At 39.5% G+C, this 21835-nt stretch overlaps 1 protein-coding gene and 1 long non-coding RNA gene across 2 annotated transcripts in view; one reads left to right on the top strand and one right to left on the bottom strand.

Moving 5' to 3' along the window:
- Window positions 1-18774, bottom strand: part of PIGG (phosphatidylinositol glycan anchor biosynthesis class G (EMM blood group)) — an 84970-nt gene extending 66196 nt beyond the window's left edge. Inside the window, exons 1-6 of the mRNA XM_023943779.2 lie at window positions 18496-18774; window positions 15159-15364; window positions 13955-14164; window positions 12313-12501; window positions 10603-10741; window positions 6743-6955 (exon numbers count right to left, since the gene is read on the bottom strand). Of these exons, the coding sequence (XP_023799547.2) occupies window positions 6743-6955; window positions 10603-10741; window positions 12313-12501; window positions 13955-14164; window positions 15159-15364; window positions 18496-18655 (1117 nt within the window). The 5' untranslated portion in view covers window positions 18656-18774. The remainder of the gene's footprint in view (window positions 1-6742; window positions 6956-10602; window positions 10742-12312; window positions 12502-13954; window positions 14165-15158; window positions 15365-18495) is intronic.
- Window positions 18775-18915: 141 nt separating this feature from the next.
- On the top strand, window positions 18916-20513 carry LOC111940902 (uncharacterized). Its single transcript, XR_002869761.2, has 2 exons — window positions 18916-19384; window positions 20287-20513. It is a non-coding gene; the product is annotated as an uncharacterized LOC111940902 (long non-coding RNA).
- Window positions 20514-21835: the final 1322 nt, after the last annotated feature.

Raw genomic sequence — 21835 nt, forward strand, 5'->3', positions numbered from 1 at the left:
TGGTGCCCAGCAATAGGCTGAAGTCTGCCTGTTGACAGGAGGCAACACAGGAACACAGGAAGTTCTAACTAAACATGAGGAAGAACTTTTTTCACTCTGTGGGTGGCTGAGCACTGGAACAGGTTGCATGGAGGCATTGCAGATATGCAAAAGTCATCTGGACACATTCCTGAGTAATGTGCTGCTTGAGCAGAGGGGTTGGACTAGATAACCTGCGCGACCCAGTCCTACTTTACCTAATCTGTGATTCTGCTTTTCAAATATTGGTCATTAAACACAGTATGCATTCAGAACACAAATTCAGTTGATAGCACATGGAAAGCAAGAGTGTTACTTCAGAAACTCGTATCTCACTGGAAGTTATGCTATACATGAATATTAAATTTATCTGCATTTTTCTGAAAAAAAGATGTTTAATTTCACTTCACATTAATAGTACTTGATATTTCCCTGCAATTTCAGTTGAAAAGTAATGATAAGTATAAAACATGAATTTGGAAATTTTTATATAACTTGCAGTTCTTCCCTTCTTAGCTGAAAGTGGGGTGAAACATTTTCTGTACAGTTTCAGACAAGAAAGATTAAAACAATGACTGAAACAACTCTGGTGTCACAAAAATTTAAGTTACAGCTCTTTTTCAGTCCTTGTAAATGAATAGTAGTGTATTCTACTTGGAAAAAAAACCACTTTATTTTTTGTTAAGCCTTTTCAGCAAAAGTACATAATTAATTCCAGAAACATTTGAAATTTTATTTCAAGTGAATGAAGGTGAATTAAGTATTTCTATTCACAATTTGTATAGTCATGAAAGAATCGTGCTTACTATTTGCAAGTCTCTTACCATACAAGACACTTCATCATCTACTGTGGGCTGAACTCAAAGAGAATTTTAAAAGGCAATGTTTAACTCAAAATGTCCAGTTTTCCCAAGACTTCCAGAAGACTCCAAGACATGCTGACCCTGTTATGCAGAGGGTTTGCAGGGATCTGCTAGAAAGTACAATCCAGCCAGCAACAAAGAGCTGTATATCAAGATAGATGCCAGTGCACACAGAGGATTTCATTTCTTCCCTGTAATTCTTTTAACTTCCCTATAAAGTTTCTCTTCCAGTATATTTGAAATAAGGTTAAATATTCATATGTTTGAGGACATCCATAAAGGATCATCCAAAATGAGCTTTAATCAAACTGAGATTTGACAGGACACTTTTTCATTACACAGAAGACTGAAATGAGTTCAAGATATATTTTGAAATATAAATAAATTCCCTCAACATCTTCTGCTCCTGTTCTGCTCCATTTTACTGACTCTTGACTAGACTCCCTCTTCATTCCTTCTAGCATTTTTCTTTCATCCTCATCTACTTCTTTCCATGCTAACTGTTCACCAAAACCATTGTGTTCATGTTATGAAAGATGACTTTTAGTCAAACCCTCATGAATTAATGACTTCACAACCTTGCAGACAGGAATAAAATACCATGGTTCACAAATTTTGTTTGAGAACTCCAGTTATATTGGTTCAGTGGCACATTTATATGCAGGAAGCATAAAATAAGAAGGGTCATGGACACTAAGTTGCTGGAGAAGCATTTTGGTAACAGGCAGGTAATATTGGTAAGTCAGTCCCATATGGGATACTTACAAGACAAGTCAAAATAGAAGCAAAATCCAAAGCAAGCTTGCCAAGCTTGCATTTCCCAAAGCACTGGCAATGTTTTACTTGCAAAGTATTACATTAGCAATTTGTGCTTCAGCCTCACTACCATCTTATCACAACCAAATAGGCAAGAGTTGCAAGCTTCTGTTCAACAACAAATTCAGTTCCAGTCACAGGCAGCAATCATTTAAAAAGAATTATAAGGAAAGAATGAATAATGTAAAAGTGACTTCTCCAGTTTCAATATATAAACGTCCCAGTAAAAGTCAAATTATTTCAATCTAATACAAGTTCAGGATGAGTCCCAAATGGAAAAGCTTGCACTCATTTTAATAACACCACCCAACTTGCTCTCAAGCACGACTCTTCGTTCCACTGTAAAATGTCTTTCAAAGGTCCTAGTTTATAATTCAACTACATGTCCAGAAGTTCAGAACACAAGGGAAGCATTGCTAGATACCTAGGCCTGTCTTTCTTACACTGAGGTATGAACTTGCTCAAAAACCCAAAATGTCTTTTTAGATACATCTTTTTTCAGCTTTGTAATTTTTGCTAGCTATTTTTATTCTTATTTTTCAGACTTTACCTGCATGTATCCACATCTATCAAAAGAAAAGCTCATGCCTCACATTACAATTTATTAGCATGTTTCAAAAAGATGTGTTTTAAATAATAAAGCCCTTAGTCAAGCTTCAAGTTTCTCATGTAGAATTTAATTTAACTGAGGATCAGTTTAAGTGTGAGGATTCTTCTGTACTTCAATAAAGGAAAGCCCAAGTCCCATTAGAGGGTGTAAAACTTCTTAGTTTGAAAATGATTGCTTATATGAACAAACACAGAGGGGAAAAAAGTTACTGACCTGCCTTCATTCTGTTCTTTATTTATTAACAGGTATATTTAAAACACACTTGAAGATGAAAAGATATTTTTATGTACTCTTACCATTTGCTTTTAACACTGGAGCAGGTGAATCTATGGCTTCTTTATGAAACAGCTTGTAAAGGTCATTCTGCCTTCCCATCTGACTGTTACTCAACTCAACTGATATCTGTCTTCATCTCATTGTGTTAAGAAGGAAACTAATATTCCACCAAAAATGAATGCATATTTTATGATACAGCTTAAAATGGGTAAGTCTTTTCCTGCCATGACTGACTTAATCATCATCCTCATGGTACCAACGTTGTGCTCTAACCCCTGCGCTGTAAATTACAGCACTGGAGAAGAATGCCATGTTTTCCCCTTCTGCAGAGCTTACTGATTTTGACATCAAGAGTTCAAAATTTTGTGTTTGGGTTTTTTTGTGTTTTTTTTTAAAAGCAGCAAGGCTTATGCTATCCTTGCAAGCATTTTCAAGAATGCCTTTCACCTTAAACTGAAGTTCCAGTCATAGGCATTTTTCTTAGCATTGAACTGAAATGTTATGGTCCACTAGTTGTTACTAGCTGAGAATCTGCATTAGAAAGCTTGAAACTGCAGCATCAGTTTCAATGAGTGATGTCCAACTAAGCAAATGTGAATGACATCCAACTGATTCCAACTATGTTTTGGGCAGCAGACCTTGTTGGTGGAATTCAGAAATTATGTACCCTGAGAGCTGTCAATATAACTCTGATGAGTGTTCAGATGTTCAGCAAATGAAGATCAAAAGGTTCTGAGCAGGGTGAGCTAAAGAAGACTGCTCAGATCTGTGTCCAGTCAGTTCTTGAATGTTTACAAGTAGGAAGCCTCCACAACCTTTCTTCCTAACTCTATCTAGTGTTTGACAAATCCTAAAAAAGTTTCCCCCAAATTTTTTGTGGGGACCACCATTTAGACCCCAGTTCCATCTTTTCTATTCCCTCCCATCACGTATTACCTATATTGGTAAGACCCCTCCTGAACAGTCCTAGCACACTCAGTCCCTTCTGATATGACAGATGTTCCAATCCCTTCATCACCTTCATGACCATGCTCTTCACCCACTACATTATATTCACTGAATTACGGTACTGAGAAGCCCAGCACCAGACCAAAGACTCCTGATGTCTGCTCACCACAACTGATACAAGAGGCAGGATTGACCAGCTGATGACTGTCGTCCTAATGCCACCATGGATGCTACTGCCCTTCCTTTGACAAGGGCGCTCTGCTGCCTGATGTTCAATTTTGTCACTCCATGGTGGTTCTTCCAGCTGTTTCCAGTCAGTCAAAATCCAATCTGCACTGGTACATTGGGATTACATCTTCCCAGGTATAGGATTTGGCATTTCCCTTTGCTGAACCTTTAGAGGTGTCTGTCAGCCCATTTCTCCAGCCTGTTGAAGTGCCTCTGAGTGACAGCAGACCCACCTACTGCATCAAGCGCTTCTCCCAGATTCCTATTGTGTCCTTCCCTTGCCGAGACACCACTTTGTCCCACTGGCCAGATCAGTGATGAAGATGTTAAATAGTGCTGGCTGGAGTCAAGCCCTGTGGTTGATCACAACAGTTTTCAAGAGGACTTTGTGCTGCTGATCACATGCACATGTGAATCCAGCAGCTTTTCAGTCCATCTCACTGCCCAGTCATTTAGCTTGAAAGGCAACAGGATGGCTGAAGCACTACATGAGCACCACGGAAGGTGAAGGTAGGACTTCCTCTAGCTGTCCGAAAACCTACAAATTACAATCCAACTGTCTGCACTAGACACCCACACAATATTGCCCAAGTTGATCTGTGCACTAATCCTGAGCTAGAAGTTCTCAACTATTTCATCATCCACTCCCAGGCACAATTACATGCCAGCCACCACTCTCTCACATAAAGATTGATTTTCCCTCACATTCCCAACTTTACAATCTTAGAATTCTAGAATTATTCAGGCTGGAAGACTGCTTTTAAGACTATCTCATTCATTGCCAGCACTGTTAATGGAGACATATTTTGCTAGATCATCACCCATTATTGGTTTCCAATTAGACATTAAGCCACTGACTTTACATTTACATTTACACTTATTCATTACAGAGTCCATTTGTCAAACCCTATCACTCCAACGGCAGCAGCAGAAATGTTCAAGGAGGCTTTACCAAAGGCCTTACAGAAACCTAAGTGGATGACACATCTTTTGTCCACTGATGCATTTACTCCATCAGAGAAGGACACTAAATTAGCAGGCACAATTTGCCCATGGCAAAGTAGTGTCAGTTGTTACCAATAACCTTTCTATCCTTCACGTGTTTTGATATGTCTTCCAGGAAGATCAGTTTTGTGAACTTACCAAGCACAGAGGTGAGGCTGACTGGCTAAGCAGTTCCCAGGATCCTCCTTTTTACCATTGTTAAAAAGAGGTCAACTTCTTGAACATGATTCAGATTACTTAATATAATAACTTCTCTGCTAGGTAACCTCTTTCTAGGGGAATCCTAACAGATGTGTATGTGCCTGTAGTGGGAGGGTAGTTATCTTCACTTAAAAGCCATGCAAAACAAATTCATGCATGCTCATATTAGTCACTAAGTTAGTGACATTGTCTTTTAGTATTTCTAAGCCTGAAGTATCCACATCAATCAAACAACACTAAACAAACAGAACGTATTGTTTCCCTGCCAGTCTTAAATGAACAGACATTAGCCTATAGCCTTGCACATCTAGGACACTCTAAGAAAAACAAGGTTCCTCTCTGAAGTCCACACCAACACAGGAAATTGACATTAAGACTGTAAAAAAAGCTACCATGACTTGGACCTAGACTTGAACCGTGTTATTGAAACTTTCCAGTACTGAAAGGAGATAAAGTCATTTGGATGCTTTGCCTCCCAAACTCTTTCCAGTAAGGCAGCATTTCTAATAAGTTTGCAACCACAAGCAAACAGCATAAAAGATTCTCACATTTTTATCCTCAGCAATTTTGACTTTCATTTCTCATATGAAAGCTACAAGTTGAAATTAAGCTGTTCTGAGACGAAAAATAAAACTGAAATGGAGATATAAATCAGAAGCTGGTAGAAATTCCAGTTTGTTTCATCAGTGTTTGCAGAAATACTCTAAGATGGAGTTTTGTGATGGCATTTTCAACAATACAGTCATATCCTGAAACCCCTCAACAGGGCAAGTTCCTCACTTGACACAATTGGGTTGAGTGAAATCTGTGCAGAAAAAAAATGCCAGAAGAGATGAAGCATGAGTCCTGCTGTAGGCATGTTGCGGCAACAAATGGAATTTATTCTGTTGAGATTCCTGGACAAGGTTTAATTATGATTAGGAGCTGTGATGTTGAAAGATAATTGATTCTTGACCTAGAATTATCATTTTGCTAAAATTTACGTTGCTATCCACTTTAATTATTCCTAGCTGTAAAACAACTCTGCATTCTCATCTAGTTACTTTAATAATTCAACAGATTATAAATCAATTGATAAGCTTCACAGTCACTTTAAGACAACATCTTCTAATGTCAATGGTAAAATATTCTTCACCCTCTGACACAGTTTTTTTTCACAAAATTATCATATTAACTTCATTATTTATACTGCAATTTTTATCATGTTTCCTAATGAAATACCACATTTTGCTAGGTTTGGTTTATTTTTTCTACTTGTTTTTTATTCTTTCCTCCAAATACACACACATACACTTACTTTTAATAAGCACTTCTCTAGGTTCTCATTCCAAGTAAATACATAAAAATGAAATTAAAAGAAAACTTACCCTAAATTATATCCCAGCTTTGCTTGAAGCATCTTTTTATTTAAACTAGAAAATTCGGTCCATTGTGTTAACTCTCCAAATAGCTCAGAGTTAGTGCCCTATATAGGACACCTCACAAAGAGCAGTTATGAAACCACTGAGATTTAACTACACTGGCAGTTTTACTTTAATCTTACTCCATCATTATTTTTGCTCTTTTGCCAAAAAGGAATAATAGTAGTCATTAAAAAAACTGTATTCAGAAGCAGTGTATCAAAGTAGGTTGCATTAAAAATTGAATTCGGTACAGTTGTTCCAAATACTGCTCTCAAAAGAGTAGCTAATTTGCAGTGCAATGCCATACTATTGAATTTAGAAGACCAAACTGCTTTATAAACAGTATATCTGTAACATTTTTTTAGCTAATTTACCTTTTTCATATGCAGGTGTATTCTCTTGCAGCAATCTGCTAAGCTGGAACCCATTCAAGTGCATGAAACGTAGCTGTTCTCTCATTGTCTTGCCTCCAACAACTGGCAATATAAGGTTCCCAACACTGTTTCTTGAAATTGGAAGGCCAAGACCTATTGCCAATGTGCTAGCTAAATCTGTTTGCTGCACATGTTCAGGTTGGGCTAGAGGAGCTAGAATGAACAACAACAAAAACAGAAAAAAAAAATCAAATAAAAAGAGAGAGGAAAAGAAGTATTTCAATAACAGGCCCATTCTATCCCATTCTATTTCTCCAGAGACAGCTGGCACCTTATTGTTTCATTGGTGTTAGATCAGTTATTTTAAGTGGTCTGCAGAGAGCTGACTGATCTTTTTCAGCTGCTATTCTTTGCTGCTGTAAATCCAATATTTATTAAATTCTTAGCCAGCACCACTCTTCAATGCTAACAACTACCATAAACACAATATAAATGTTATACAAGTAAAAGTACAAAAACAGATGGTCCAGGACATCACCTTAATATCAAGTTGTAGCCTAAGAGAGTTTCATAACTTTTACATTAGAAATAATAGAAAGCACTACAGTAGACTAATCTAATGTATTAACAAAGAATGAGAATCTTAAATAATGTTGACAGGATTCCAGAAACTTCACAATGTAATGACAACAGCTCAAGATTTAATTAATACCAGGTGGCTAGGCAAACAGAATTAGACAAAAGAATTAGAAAGAATGTTGAGGCTCAAAATCCATGGCTATATCCAGGCAAACCCAGTGACTTTTAAAGGATCCTGTGTAAGATTCCACTAACTTACTGCAGTTACCAGGATTAGCCTTCAGTCCCACAGAAATCTACAGACATGAATGATTTTATTAACACAGGTAACTTCCTGTTTTTAAACTGTTTTGCTAGCTGTTTCTTTTTGTGCTAAACTAGTTAGGCAATGGTAGTTTTCTATTATGATTTTATTTCATCCTTTTTGAAACTTCAGGTATTCAGTGTTTTGACTTAAATGCAGTATATAGTAAGAGTTCTATACAGTCTTTATTCCTCTCAAAGCTCCTTTTAAGAGCCTTAAAATTTCCCTCATTTCTCATCTAGCTCTGATTAATCCCATACTTGTACAGAATGCCATCTATAATCCATAAAGCCTCTTTGCATGAGTGCCTGTATGTCAGCAGTTTTCAGATTTTATCTTTAAAGGCAAGTTCTTAACTGGTTAAAAAAAGCCAAACTACCAAACACATTTAGCCAATCATAGATGACACATCTCTATAGAAGGCTATACAAGTAATACTCTGACAGCATACTAAATGGAAAAAGCCCACAGGATTACTATTTTGAGGTCTACCAAATTAACTACAGTACATTTTGTTTACAGTAGGATCATAAGAAGCAGTCACTAGAATCCTGATTACTGTACCAATCAAAAGTAAACTGCTGGATATTTACAAAGGCATTAGAAATCAAGAACTGCGTCCCAAAAGACAGGTAAATAGATATATTTCACTGTATTGTAAAAACTGCTCATTCAGTTTAAGCCTCATTGAAACTAATTCCAATGAGCAGAAGACTGCACTTACAGAATCTGTGCTCTTCCTGGCTGTCAACACATGCTAGTGAAATTCATAAAATAAAAATTTAGCCAAGAGCTTTGATGCACTCTTAACTTTGTTTTGTTTACAGACCTGAGAAGAGATCAATGACTCCTCAAGTAGTGCTTTCTATTGCAGCTCAATAACAACTTTCCAAACAACAGAAAAATCTACCTCCACCATGCTGCAGGAACCTCCAACAAGATAAATAAATCAAGGTTCTGCACACAGGTTTTAGAAGAAAAGAAAGCAGATGGAAATGGGCAAGTGGCAGAATGAAAGGCAGAAGGGAGAATTATTTTGGGGAAAATATTCACTCTTGGTATAACTACATTCTGGCGAGTCACTCAGTCAAGGAGTTTAAGCACAACTCTACAAAATAGACTAAAGATTCTCTACCACTCCATTTCTTCACTGCATCCTAACTATCTGGCTTTTATATTTTACTATCCACATGTAGAAAATCAATCAGCTTCAGAAACATGTAAACTCACATCAATGATATAAAATTAACCAGCCCATACAGTAAACACACTCATGATCCATATTCCATCCTTAAGTCTTAGTAATCAATAGTCATGTTATCAGTGCCATCACCTCTCACCCTTTCACAAAGGTCAGATCAATTTAATGTTAAAAATATAATCCTCTTCCTAATAGTCTCTAGCCTCCTAAGTGCTGTCTTCTTCCTTCATGTTAACTCTGTGTGAGAAATTGTCATTCATTCCTCTATCCTAGCTGTCTGAGAGGGAAGAATGGAGGCCAAGCAAATATTCTGGCCATGAAAGAAAAATTGAAACCTACTTCACATATGATTTTGCGTCTACACCTATTCATTTACCATTAGCCCAGTATCCAGACAACAGACCTCATTTACTCTCAGAATTCAGGGCAGGGCTGTACAAGACTTTCATCTCAGAAATATACCAATTCTCTACAATGCTTGATTCATGGTCTCTGCAAGATACAGATGTTCACTTTGGCTGAGTTTTGGATTACACAGAACGGGTTTTCCCAAATAGCTGTAGAATAAACCAAAGCACTTTTCAAGAAGAATTCTAGACTATATAAATAAGAGTTGCCAGTGTGTTCTTGTCCTGGTTTCAACTGCAAGAGAGTTAATTCTCTTCCTAGTATCTAGTACGGGGGCTTTGTTTTGGATTCAGTATAAGAATAACGTTGATAACACACACTCAAGTTTTAGCTGTTAGTAAGGAGGGCTTACTCTAAATCAAGAACTTTTCCACTTCCTGTGGTCTGCCAGGGAGCATGAGAAGCTAAGAGAGAATGCAGTTGGAGCAGCTCTATGGTATGGACTATTCCTTCCACTAGTTCAGGTCAGCTGAACTAGGTGAAGGAATAGTCCATATCATACAGCGTTGTAGCCAGTACACAAAGTGGAGGGAGTTGACTGGAGGCGGTGGATTGCTGCTTGAAGGTAGGATGGGCACCGATCAGCAGGTGGTGAGCAATTGCATTGTGAATCACATGTTTCCCTTGGGTTTTATTCCTCTCCCTCTCCTAGGTTTTATTCCTCTCTCTTTCCCCTCTTCCCATTACAATAATTACTATAATCTACATATAATTATTATTGCTGTTCTTGTTACATACAGTAGTAATGTTCCCATCCTATTAGAGTACACTATGCACTGGTATCTACTGGAACCTTACACCAAGTACCACAAAGCCACTCGGTCACTCACAACACCCATCCTGGTGGGGAGGAGAAAGAAAAGGTAAACCTCATAGGCTGAGTCTAGAACAGTAATAAAATTAAATATTATTATTATAATAATAATAATAATAATAATAATAATAATAATAATAATAATATTGAAAAGGAGACAAGGAGAACAAAAAAAAACAAACAAGAGAAACAAGTGATTCACAATAAAATCTGTCACCAACTGCTGATGAATGTCTAGTCCATCCCTGAGCAGTGACTGGTAGCCCCAGTTTACATACTAGGGATGATGTTCCATGGTATGGAATATCCTTTGGCCAGTTCAGGTCAGCTGTCCTTGCTATAGTCTTTAATGGCTCCTTTGGCACCTGCTTAATGGCAGAGCATGGGAAACAGAAAAGTCCTTGATTCAGAGTAAACATTAAAGCACCAGTGTGTCATCAGCATCATTCTCATAATGAATCAAAAAAACAGTCCTGTACCAGCTACTAGAAAGAAAATTAACTCTATTCCATCTGAAACTGCGACAGTTCTAAAAATGCTTCTTTGATCCTTACCACTTCTCTTCTCAAAAGCAGAGCTGATAAACAGCAGTGGTGTGTGCACTTCTCCTTCTGAAGAACCACCATGACTGCCTGTTTCAGACATCCCATGATCCCCACAAACAACTAACAAATTGGGCAGAGAAGCTTCCTCCTGTAAATCATAGAAAAAAATATAAGTTACCATACAAACACAATTCATTTATATAATTTCACTATCTTCATCATTTTCAAACATGATACGTCTCAAAATTAATTAAGTTTTGGAAACTTGCTCACTGTGGGGCAGATAACAAGAGACAGCTGCAATTAAGTGTAACTCAGTAATAGTAATTTTTAACAGTTAAGGCACATTCATATCTAACACACTTGTCAGTATCTTAGCAAAAATAAAGCATAAAATAAGCTTAAAAAAAACAAACAAACCTGAATTTACAGAGTTACAAGAAACTCTCTGAAAGATTAAAAAAAGGTTATCACACCATGAAAAGAAAATCAAGAGTACCAGAAAAGCATCATTAACACAGAAATATTCCCCCTCTTTGTTTCTTCAGCTTCACTAGCTTTTAATATAGTTGCTGAATTATTGATACTGTAAATATTAACATAATATCAACTCAATATTAAAAAGTAATCCTATTTCTAACAGGATTTCTAGTTTCCCAAGGGCTTTAGAGGTTGAAATCTGACTGATTTAGGGTTGAAATCTGACAGTCAATGAAGACTGTCTGTTAATGATTGTTGAAGAATGATGCTAAATGACGTGTATGTTTCTGAATAAAGAGAAACAGAAACTTAAAATACTTAAAGTGAGGTCTGTCCAAGAATTTTGAGCTAACAAATCAATGTGGCAGAAAATTAACACATTCAACAACAAAGTAGCTTTTTATTATCTCTAGTTATTACCAGTACTATTCTATCCAAAAAATAAAGTGAATAAAGTGCTTTTATTATGTCTGTATTCTAAAATTGAGATAAAGGCTTGAATTTAAATGGAAAAAGTAAAGATACCAAAAAAACAGCAACAAAACAACTGTAACATTCATACAACTTAGACACACAGGATTTAACCTCTTTTCATGAAATAGTATCCACTTGACTAAAAATACTATTGAAATTTCAGGATCAGCTATTCTGAATTGCAGTAGCCAAAACCAAACAATTAAATAAGTTTCATGCCACCTGGAACTAGGACTTGATATTTCAGAATTCAGACTCCTTAGGTAAGCAATAACTAGTATTTACAAATCTAAAAACAGATTCAGACGTGCTACATTCACCATGAAAAAAATGCAGATTAAGACTACCACATCCATTTGAATTTATCAAATATCTAAGAATTAGGTATGCCTTCATAATTCTGGGCATCAGAGCCATTAGCTATACATGCCCATTACTCCTTCTGCAGAATTTCATTACTAGAAAGCATACCAACAATCATTTTAATTCACAAGTGATGCGAGAATTTTGGCAGGCATTCCTCTCCTGTTCCTGGACACCAAGGGGGTGTTATTTCCCACAGCTGCCCAAAAGAGGCTGTTAACAGATGTTACTAAGGTCAGCCACCAAATCCTTAAAAATGCTACACTAGGAAATGGCCCAGGAAGGCAAAGAACAGAATACACACTTCAGTCTATGAATAAAGAAGGTACTAACAACAACCAGCAAGCATTTAATTGTCAGTCCACAACTAAGAGATACTGACCCAAGAGGAAGCTGTATTACCTTTGAAAGAAGGGAAACATGAATCTTCTTCAATATGTTATCCATTTCACGAAGTTTTGGTCCCACTAATGGGCTGTTTGGCCCAGTCATATGACCAATATGGTCCAACCCCAGGTAATGCAGTATTAGCAGATCCCAGTCTTCTCTCTTTAACACTCTATCCAAATGTCTGGTAACATTATCATCAACCTCAAAGAAAAGGAAAACAACTACAAGGTAAAAAAAATCCCTCTTGTAAAAAGCACAAGAAATTAACTACAGTACCCATGAAAATTCCATTGAAGTTGATGAAATTACGCAATGTTATAAGAAAAAAAACTGAGTAGTTCATTGTCAGGCAGTCAAATATATTTGTATTATAAAATAAATTCTTCACCCCATTTAATCTTTTCTGGTAAGGATGCATCAGATTACATACAGACAAGGCAAATGGGTTGCAAAGCTTCCACAGAAACTTTTAGAAACTGTTCCAAGAGCTTTTCAGTCACTTTCGCCCTTCACACCCCAGTTTATCACTTCACACGTGATACATTAAATATCACAAGAACAACAAAAAGTCTCAGTTTAGTGATGGGAAGCTCAGGGGTACAACAGACCCTAATTTTTCAACTCTATTTTTGCTAGTGTGCAAACACAAGAAGATTGCACTTGCTGTGAGTAAAAGAACTGATAACATAGTGAGAAAGAAAAACTATTTGAAAAGTGCTATTTGGGGCCTAACTCACCTCTTTTCCTGCTTAGGTTGACAGTACATCTTTAGTTGCATATAGTCTCTTCAGTTATTAGAAATCCCTACAGTATTTCCCGTGTGATACTACTTCGTTGAGTCTATACATAACTACCAAAAAAAACTATAAAGAACTGTGTGCTTAATACACTACATGAAGGCAGTATAAAGAGCTTGAGAACCACATAACCACAGATCCAGTAGAACATTTGTACTTTTTACTCCAGGTTAAAGCTTTTGCATGTCTTATCAGCATAACCAATCAAACATGTCTTCCAATTCATGTTTGACCTTTGTAACTTCCTCAAATAATAAAATACTTCAGACAGTAGCAGGTCAATGGCTTGAGGTTTTAGAAATAATAAAGGTTCAAAAATGAAGTAAATTTGCCAAAGCATTTACTCTTCTAATGTGCCCAGAGTAAGAATTTTCAGAATTCGTTTCATTTACTTTCTGTGCTCCCTCTTTGACAGCATAAAGAAACACCACCCCCATTGCAATTACAAAAGTGATGCAATAGTATGAAAGTACCTCCAAGAGACCAAGCTAACATATTAATGGACCTCTTAAAGATTGCACTAATTAAAAATATGATAGCAAACTGAAAATTTTTAAACAAAGCAACTAGTCTCTTCCAACCACAACAAGTTTTGTGAGAAAATGGTATGTTTAGGAGTTACAGAATGATAAATTGACTATCACTGTATCATCCCAACACTTTTTACAGCTTATGCATGAGGGACTGAAATTCTTAGCTTTACAGTGCCCACACCAAAAAGACATACAAATTCAATTTCTATCTATTGACAGGTGAACATTTCAGAACAAGGGCAGCTTTACTCACTCATTCTCAGAAACTGATACTGTTTGTTTGTGCTCACTTTATTTAACTTGGAATCATACAAAGCCTCTCACCTCTGTAAAGTCTGACACAAAAAATGATGTTGTTCCATCATATTCCACAAAGTGCTTTGGGAACAATTTGACCCAAGTATCATCACCATAAAATATTATTCTTTTCCCAGCTGTTTTTGCTTGCCATATCAGATTGTCATCCAACAGAGCTGGAGAATTGAGGTTCACAACAACATCGATGAAACCAGGTATGCTACCTGTCATCAAAGCCTAATAAAAAAAGAAAAGTGACACATTAAACAAGAAACTTCCAGTGCTCAGAAGACAGTAGCAATGTAAATGGGAGGAAGCAATAAGCCAGATGGCAGACAAATTATATTTTTGATAAGGAAACATAACAAAGTAAAAGAACACAAGCTGTCTTGTCACATAACCTCATCTGACACAACGAAGTGCTAGCTGATGTCAGAGATAACTGCTTTAGAGAAGGTAAAAATATCACTGTCTAAATTAATGGACAGAAAAAAAAAACTTTCTGTGACAGTTGACGTTTGTTTCATTTACTGGTCGTTAAACCACCAAAAGACAATTTAGGTGTAAGTAAACTGACTCAATATTAACAACAACAGTACCCTCAAAACAGTAAAAACTTCTAGAAAAAGCAAAGAAGTCCACCTATAAAGAGTTACCAGACTGTCTCCCCCTCACTCTCTCACTCGCCTGCTAGTTGACCTACCAATGATCACTCCCTCAGCTTCTCCAATGCAGAGGTGTTACTCAGATGTGCCACTGACAAGCCTGGATGATCAAGTATTTTGGTGACACCATCACAATTAATATTTTAGCTATCTGGAACTTGGCAGAATTTCCTTTTTAAGCTCTTCAGAAACATCCCTATGACAACACAATTTTATACTAAACTGGATTTTCTCTCAGAAGTTACAAGAACTCAGAGAAATACAATAAAAATGTTCCTAGATAGAAGGAAAACTGGAAAACTGGACAATTAAGAGGCTACTGCCTTCCAATGATTACAATAAAAAGGCTATGTCAACCATTTAAGCCTGCCCTAGGGCCTTATCTGGCCTTAACCTCTTGACCATGGCAGATCAGGACTCTATCACATGCACTACTACAGCGAAGAGACGATCAGCCATAGACTGCACTAACACCACGAATGTCTTCTACGCCAACTCCAAGCATATAAAACAACTCATACTTCAAAAGCTTGTCCAATGAAACAACAGATAAAAATGCCACTTACCTTAATTCGAGGCATGGTCACAGTGGGTGGCTTGGCTTCAGCAATGAAACTATAGGAAGTCCCTTTTTCAACAACTTGAGTAGTATACGGCATGAACTGTTTACCTTTGGATCCAAACACAAAGTCATCTCTCAAAGCATCTATCAGCACAATGACAACTTTTTTGAAGAGCGGTGGAGGAATCTTGGTCCAGTTAGAAACCATTCCTAAGCAACAAAAACAGGGCATACAAAAAACATCAACAAATTTTACTGAGGACTAGCCAGAAGTCAAAGGACAACTTCACCATGTAAATGAGTGCTTTCAACTTCTTTATTAATTCTACACCCAGAAATGGGAAGCTGCAAACAGCAAACCTGAGAAGTAATCTGAGGAAGATGAGTTTTCAAGCCATCCAGCACAGGAATAATATGACAACAACTCCAAAGCCACATCTAGGAAGTAAAACAAGATGTGAACAGAATGCGTGATGTGAAATTGGGGAAACGAAGGAAAACTTTTGGAATGGAGAGTGTTCAAAGTAATAAGAAGGGATAGCTGCTACCTTCTCTCTTCTTATTTCAGAAAAGCTGAACTAATTGTATCTGACAGACAACATCTGTTAGAAAAAAGACATAGCATTCACCTGTGCTAATACCCAATTTCGCACATCACAACATAAAAAATGCCTCTTTATGAAATCTCACCATAAGGTAACAGGAAGGTTACAAAGAAAGAGACAACTTCACTGAAACTTGTATGAAACAGATTTGTGTACATTCGTTCCCTTCAAGGTAGAAGAATGTATGAACCCAATTCCAGAATTCCCTGAACAGGGTATATAGGTGGGTACAGAAAAATGCTGCTGTGTGTCAAGTAGTAGGCAGTGCCATGCCCCCAAGCCCCACCTCTTTCTCTTGCATGGTCTTAATTCTGGCCACAGCAACTCTTCATCTGCATTGAACGTGGTCCACATGGTGACATTTATGTCTTACAGCAGCCTTTTTGTCCCAACTCTACAGATCTCATTTCCCTATCAGGAAAAAATGCAGAAGGGAAAATGGAAGCAGAATGCATCCTACCCACAGGTCTCTTACCCAGACACCATTGTATTGAATCAACTTCTCAATACACGCATTATATAAAGTTAGGGGTTTTACAGTCTTTTTAGAGTAAGGGCTTTTTCTGCTTAAGTGGTTGACAATTTGGAAAGGTTGCAGACAATGGTCTAATACAACATCAAAAACAATCCCAGAAATTGTATTCTGGGGTATATAGATAAGCCTCAACAATCACATTCACAGACTAGTTACTGTTAGTGATTTTTCCAGATCAGGAAATAGGGGAGGAGGGCATACCAGGCAGAAGAAGGAAACCTCAACAACAAAATGCAAGCAACCCTAATCAAAATGATAATTTTGTTTTTTCCAGGACCTAAATTATCAACTTAGTAGGCATGCTCTGGCTCTCCATGAAAAACATGAAGGCAACACTGGATGCTCTGTTAGTTACATCTCTCCCCTATCCACTTGCTTAGTGAAACAAAGCTCACTGAACACCAAAAATGTTCAGATCACAACCACATATACGCTATTCCTAACTTCCTCCTGCTGTGTGATTTACCAGAAAGTCAAAGTTGAAATGAATTTGGAGTCGTTTACAAGCCATGTGAAAATACTAACTGTAAGATAGCTAAAGCAACACATTGCCCAGGTCTGGCCCTGCAGCATGTTTATTTATCTCTGCCAGGGTTACTTAGAAAATAGTTACTTTAAATGAACCTGAACTTCCGTGAAGAAAACCACAGGTTCTCTACCAAGAACTTATAATAATGTGCTGCAAGTGTTCAGTAGCACAACCCTCTCACAGTCAAGACAGCATGTACTCAATGGCAGCCAGGACTCACAAAGTAAAACATGCAGGATTTAGAGAAGCACTGGAGAAATGTTATTTTCTGAATAGGTCTAAAGTAGGTTGAAAGCCTTCTGCATCATGGTTGAGTAAGCAATACCCTGGCTTTAGACCTTATCATCCAGACATCAATGCGCAAGTACATCGTAACCAAGAACTACAGAAAACAAGTATTCCTCTACTGTCACTCCAATTTTGCCTACTACTCTTAGCTTCCTCGTGACATGCCTAAATTTAAACTACTTGTAGAGCCCGACTTCCACTCTTCAACACAAACCAGCCCTTTCAAAACCAAATTGTCCAACATTGCCTTCCCACCCACGTAGTCTCCATCTACATTAGTCTCCTGCTATTATCACATGTGAATGCAGTATTTCAGTCATAGCAGTCTAACAAATATCTGTGACAGTCTTGGTAAACTCCAGCTAAAAATCAACCTGCCTTTCAGCAGAAACCACTCAGTCTGCCACCAGATTAGATTCCTTCAGTGTTCCTGCTTAACCAATACCAGCACATCACACCCTAAATCACACAACCTTCTGCTCCCTTCACTCAAGTTAAGTAAGTCCATCCCCAGATGTGGGGGCATAATGCCACACACTTCAGAAGAATTAACAGTAAATATCAGGCACCTGAAGACCCATTTTAGCAGTTACAATCCTGCTCCACAAGTTAACCATAGTACACATCCTGACCAAGAGCTTTGTATGAGCAAAATACTACTCGATCCAGCTGCCAAGTGACCCTGAAGTTTCATGCCACAAGCTCCAAACTGGTCAAAAAACAGTACCTCAAGTACACAGTCCTCCTCACATTACTTTAATACAATTTGTGACCGAACAGGTAAGACGACTACATTATTAGCACATCCTCTAATGACTCCTCAAAAAGATTCTCCAAAATTTTGGTTTCACAAATTTAGCTCTGGAACAGAGCAGGACGTGTAAGGACAGTGATTTCACAGAAACAGTGATGGATGGCAACACTGTGCGTATCGCGACCTGCATTACAACAGTTGCATTGTCACTACTGAGATAAGCCTCACTGAGGTGGCATTACACACACACCATAGAAACATCACAGAGATAGTTAATCTCGGGCACAAAACAGCCAGCGAATGACCACAGGAAAAGCGTGAGGGGTTTTAGCTGAGGCGGCATCACTTAATGCAAACAACTTGCCATTGAACAGGACCAGGTATCACGGCTCCATGAGAGTCACGGCAAGGGAAACAAAACGACAGGAAAACACATCCTTCAAAAAAGTGACAGCTGACGGTTGAGGCATTTCGACTGCCAGCAGATATTCCTGCCTGTGATCCATAACTGTGTGAATACCAGTTAAGTTCTAAACCACTAAGGAAACTGGTCTGGAAACACGAGGGCGCTACAGAAAGATGTTCCCTGACACCGAGCGACGGGGCCCGCCCGGCACCTGCTCGTGTTACCTGGGCCGGGAGGGGCCGGCTCGGCGGGAGGGTCCGCGCGGGCCTCTCTGCGGGGCACGGATCTGACGGGCACCGGGAAGAAGCCGCGGAGGAACAGCGCGACGCCTAAGGCCTGCACGAGGAGGCAGGAGGAGGCGAACACGCCCGAGCGCAGCCGCATCTTGGCTCGACACCAGCGACGGCAACACCGACCCGACCCGGCCCGGCCCGGCCGGCGCTGCGCCGGCTATGCAGGGCGGCACCAGCGCCGTCCCGCCCCTCCCGCCTGGCCCCGCCCCCGGCCCGCCGCCCGCCAACCACCGGCCATTGCGCACTTCCACCAAGCCTCGCTATTGGCCAGAGGCCCGACAGCCCCTCCGCGAGCGCGTAACGGCAACACCGAACCGGAAGTACAGCTCCGCGTCCCGCCGCCATATCCCTCCCCCGGGCCCGCCCTCACATCCCTCCTCCGGGGCTGCCTCCCGGACCCGCGTCCCACCTCCTGGACCCGCCTCTCAGCCGCGCGTCCCACCTCAGTATCCCGCTTTCGGGGCCCATTGCGCATCCTATCTCTGCATCCCAGCCCCCGCTTGCCACTCCCGCCTCCCGGTCCCGCACCTGCGACCCAACTCCGCATCCCCGCGTTCCAGCCCCTCGTCCCATCCGGCGTCTCGACCCCGCGTTCCTCGGCGGGAGGGGAAAGGAGGTTTGATGGATTGTTGCAGCAAAGGGTGCTTGGTAGGTGAGGAAGGAGTCCTGGACGGTGGCTGTTGCAAGTGTTTGGCAAGCAGGATCTTTCCCCACGCAAACACACACCTCTTACTAAAACTGAATAGTGACGTCTTCTAGTCTTTCCGTGGGAAAGGAAATGGACTGTGGCAGGCAGATCATGGCAGAGGAGTGAGGAGAAGTAAGTTTTAAAACTTCAGTTTTCTCCAAAAGGAACCCAAAGTGAAGCAGAGTTTGTATTGGTCTCACCTATATATAGTGTCCTCAAAATTTCATTCTCCCAAAAAAACCTGCTCCTCATTTCTACCCAAGCAGTTTCTGTACGGCCCACCACTGTGCTGGAAATATGTGGCATGTATTTCTGTAGTGTACACACATCCTTGGCTTTACCTGTGAGTGCTACATTTTCCCTGACCCCATAAGCTGAGCACGCTGCCAGCTGCACCTCCACTTACACCTGGACGTGTCTTCTTGTAGTCAGTCGGGACAAAGCTGCACAGCCACAGTCTGCTGCTGGCACGGCACCTGTTTGCAGCCAGCAACCCAAGCTGTGTGCACGTGCTACTACTGAAAGAGCCATGTAAGCAGACTCCAGAGTGCTTTTCCCAAGAGGTCATGGTTCCCTCAGAACAAAGCATGATCTGTTTTGTGTAACACATGCCAAGTGCATCGTACCATGCTTTGAAAAACGTTTTCCTGCTGCAGTTGGTCAATTTGTGATTTTACTGCCAGTTTCACTGGCCAGCTGTTAATTCTGAGCTTTGCAACAGCTGCCGCAAGGATAAGTTGCTGTGATGTGAGGTGCGTGTGTGAGTGGTTTCAGGATAAAAGCTTTGCATTTGGCCTTTCCTGGAGTCTCCAAATACAGAGGAAAAAAAATCAAGTCCTATGGATTCATGCTCTTTACATTTGAGCATCCCTAAGCACTATGCTACCTTTAGTAAGTGCTTTTCTGGCCACTTTTACCACTTCATGCTTCTGCTGAGGATACCACTAACATTTTCATTTCCTAAGATGATACAAAACCATTATTTTTAAAAGAAATTGCATTTTTGCAGACACTGTTCATTTGTTTCTTTGCAGGAGCATGACTCTGAAGGCCCATGAAAGTTAGTATTCAGTAATTAACTTCAGTGAATTATGAGCAGTGCAATAAAATTCAGAAAAAACATGCAAGGAAAGTTGCTTGAATCAGTAGGAAATGGCAAAAGGCAACTATGGCCGTTGCATTCAAGCATTAAAATGGCTTTAGGTAATGTGTCTTAAAGTTACATTATTTGTATGTCCAATAAAAGCTGTATTTGTTGCTTTTTCTGGGTGTTTTCCTCTCCTTTAAACCTTGAACTAGTGAGACTATCCAACCAGAAACTCGGAAAGATTGCCTAACAAATATAAAGCAACCTAATGTAGGCTACATTTATGCATCACAAAACAGCATCTAAGAAATGTCTGTCTTCTTTTTATTTCACGTGTAAAATTTACTTTCCTTTTCAGTAAGTGGAAATTCCCCAAACTACATCTTTCTCCCATCCTTCAAACCTTCAAATTCCCACATAAGATCAGAATTTCTGTGTTCAGGCAAAAGGATTTCTCCACAGACATAAAAACAGTATCTAGCATGTGATTCACACTCCCTGGGACCTATCACTGGGTATTTACTGCATACCATCACCATTTGGCAAGTTCTTGCAGCAACACGCTTTCAAGTCCATTAGTGTAACACATAACTGCAGGAGTCAAATACAGGAAGAATTCTGAATGTTGTACAAGACTTTAAATCTGACTGTCTGTGAATCTACAAGCATGTAACAACATAATATATTGATAATCACTGCTGTGCACTGCTGTGACCATTTTACAAGCTCTTGGGTATAACCTCCTCTGTTGTGCATAGCGCATTTATGCCCAGAGAGCTGGTGATTCCATGAGCATTCAGAGGAAGTGTTTGTGTGCTTCCTCAGTTTGTAAGCACACAATCAGTGTTGCATGCATCAGTTTATGTCAAGGGGTACTGGCTGACTTAAATAGCCTTTGGAAGGTTAGAGGTTCATGTTGGAGTATCAGGAGAGGTGCAGTATAGTGCAGTTCATGTGATTCAGAAGGCTTTTGTTTCATCAGAGGCAGCAAGCGTTTTAGAGCACAGTACAACCCATCCCTGCGGGAGATGAATTTGCATCTTTCCCTACGAGAGAACACGTTGCTACTGCTGCTGTTGAGAAGAGCCACTCAAGCAAACTTACATCTCTGTGTGTTGAGGAAGAAGAAGGAATTTAGCACTCTGTACAAAGCCCTCTGTAGAGGCATTTTCTCAAGTCTGCTGAGGAATCAGCAGACCGAAATCCAACCAAGCTTTGTCTTCGACAGGAATATACTGTACCACTGGTTCTGCTAAACCAGTAGGAGCACATTTTTTTAACTGCATTTTTTTAACTGCTTTTGCAACCAACATTTAAAGCAGCCAGGTGATATTGTTAGTCACTCTGGCATCCCTCAGGCTTTTCTTTACTGAGGCAGCTAGTAGGTAAGATAAAAATTTGGTGCGTCCCATGAGGGAAGAGCACACCTCTTTCCAACAGTCTCTGTGTCCTCTGCGAGCACTTAACGAAACACAGTTCTTTAGACAGCAGTCAGC

Source organism: Cyanistes caeruleus, chromosome Z, assembly GCF_971803275.1.
Source record: "Cyanistes caeruleus chromosome Z, bCyaCae1.hap1.1, whole genome shotgun sequence".
Classification (NCBI taxonomy): Eukaryota; Metazoa; Chordata; class Aves; order Passeriformes; family Paridae; genus Cyanistes; species Cyanistes caeruleus.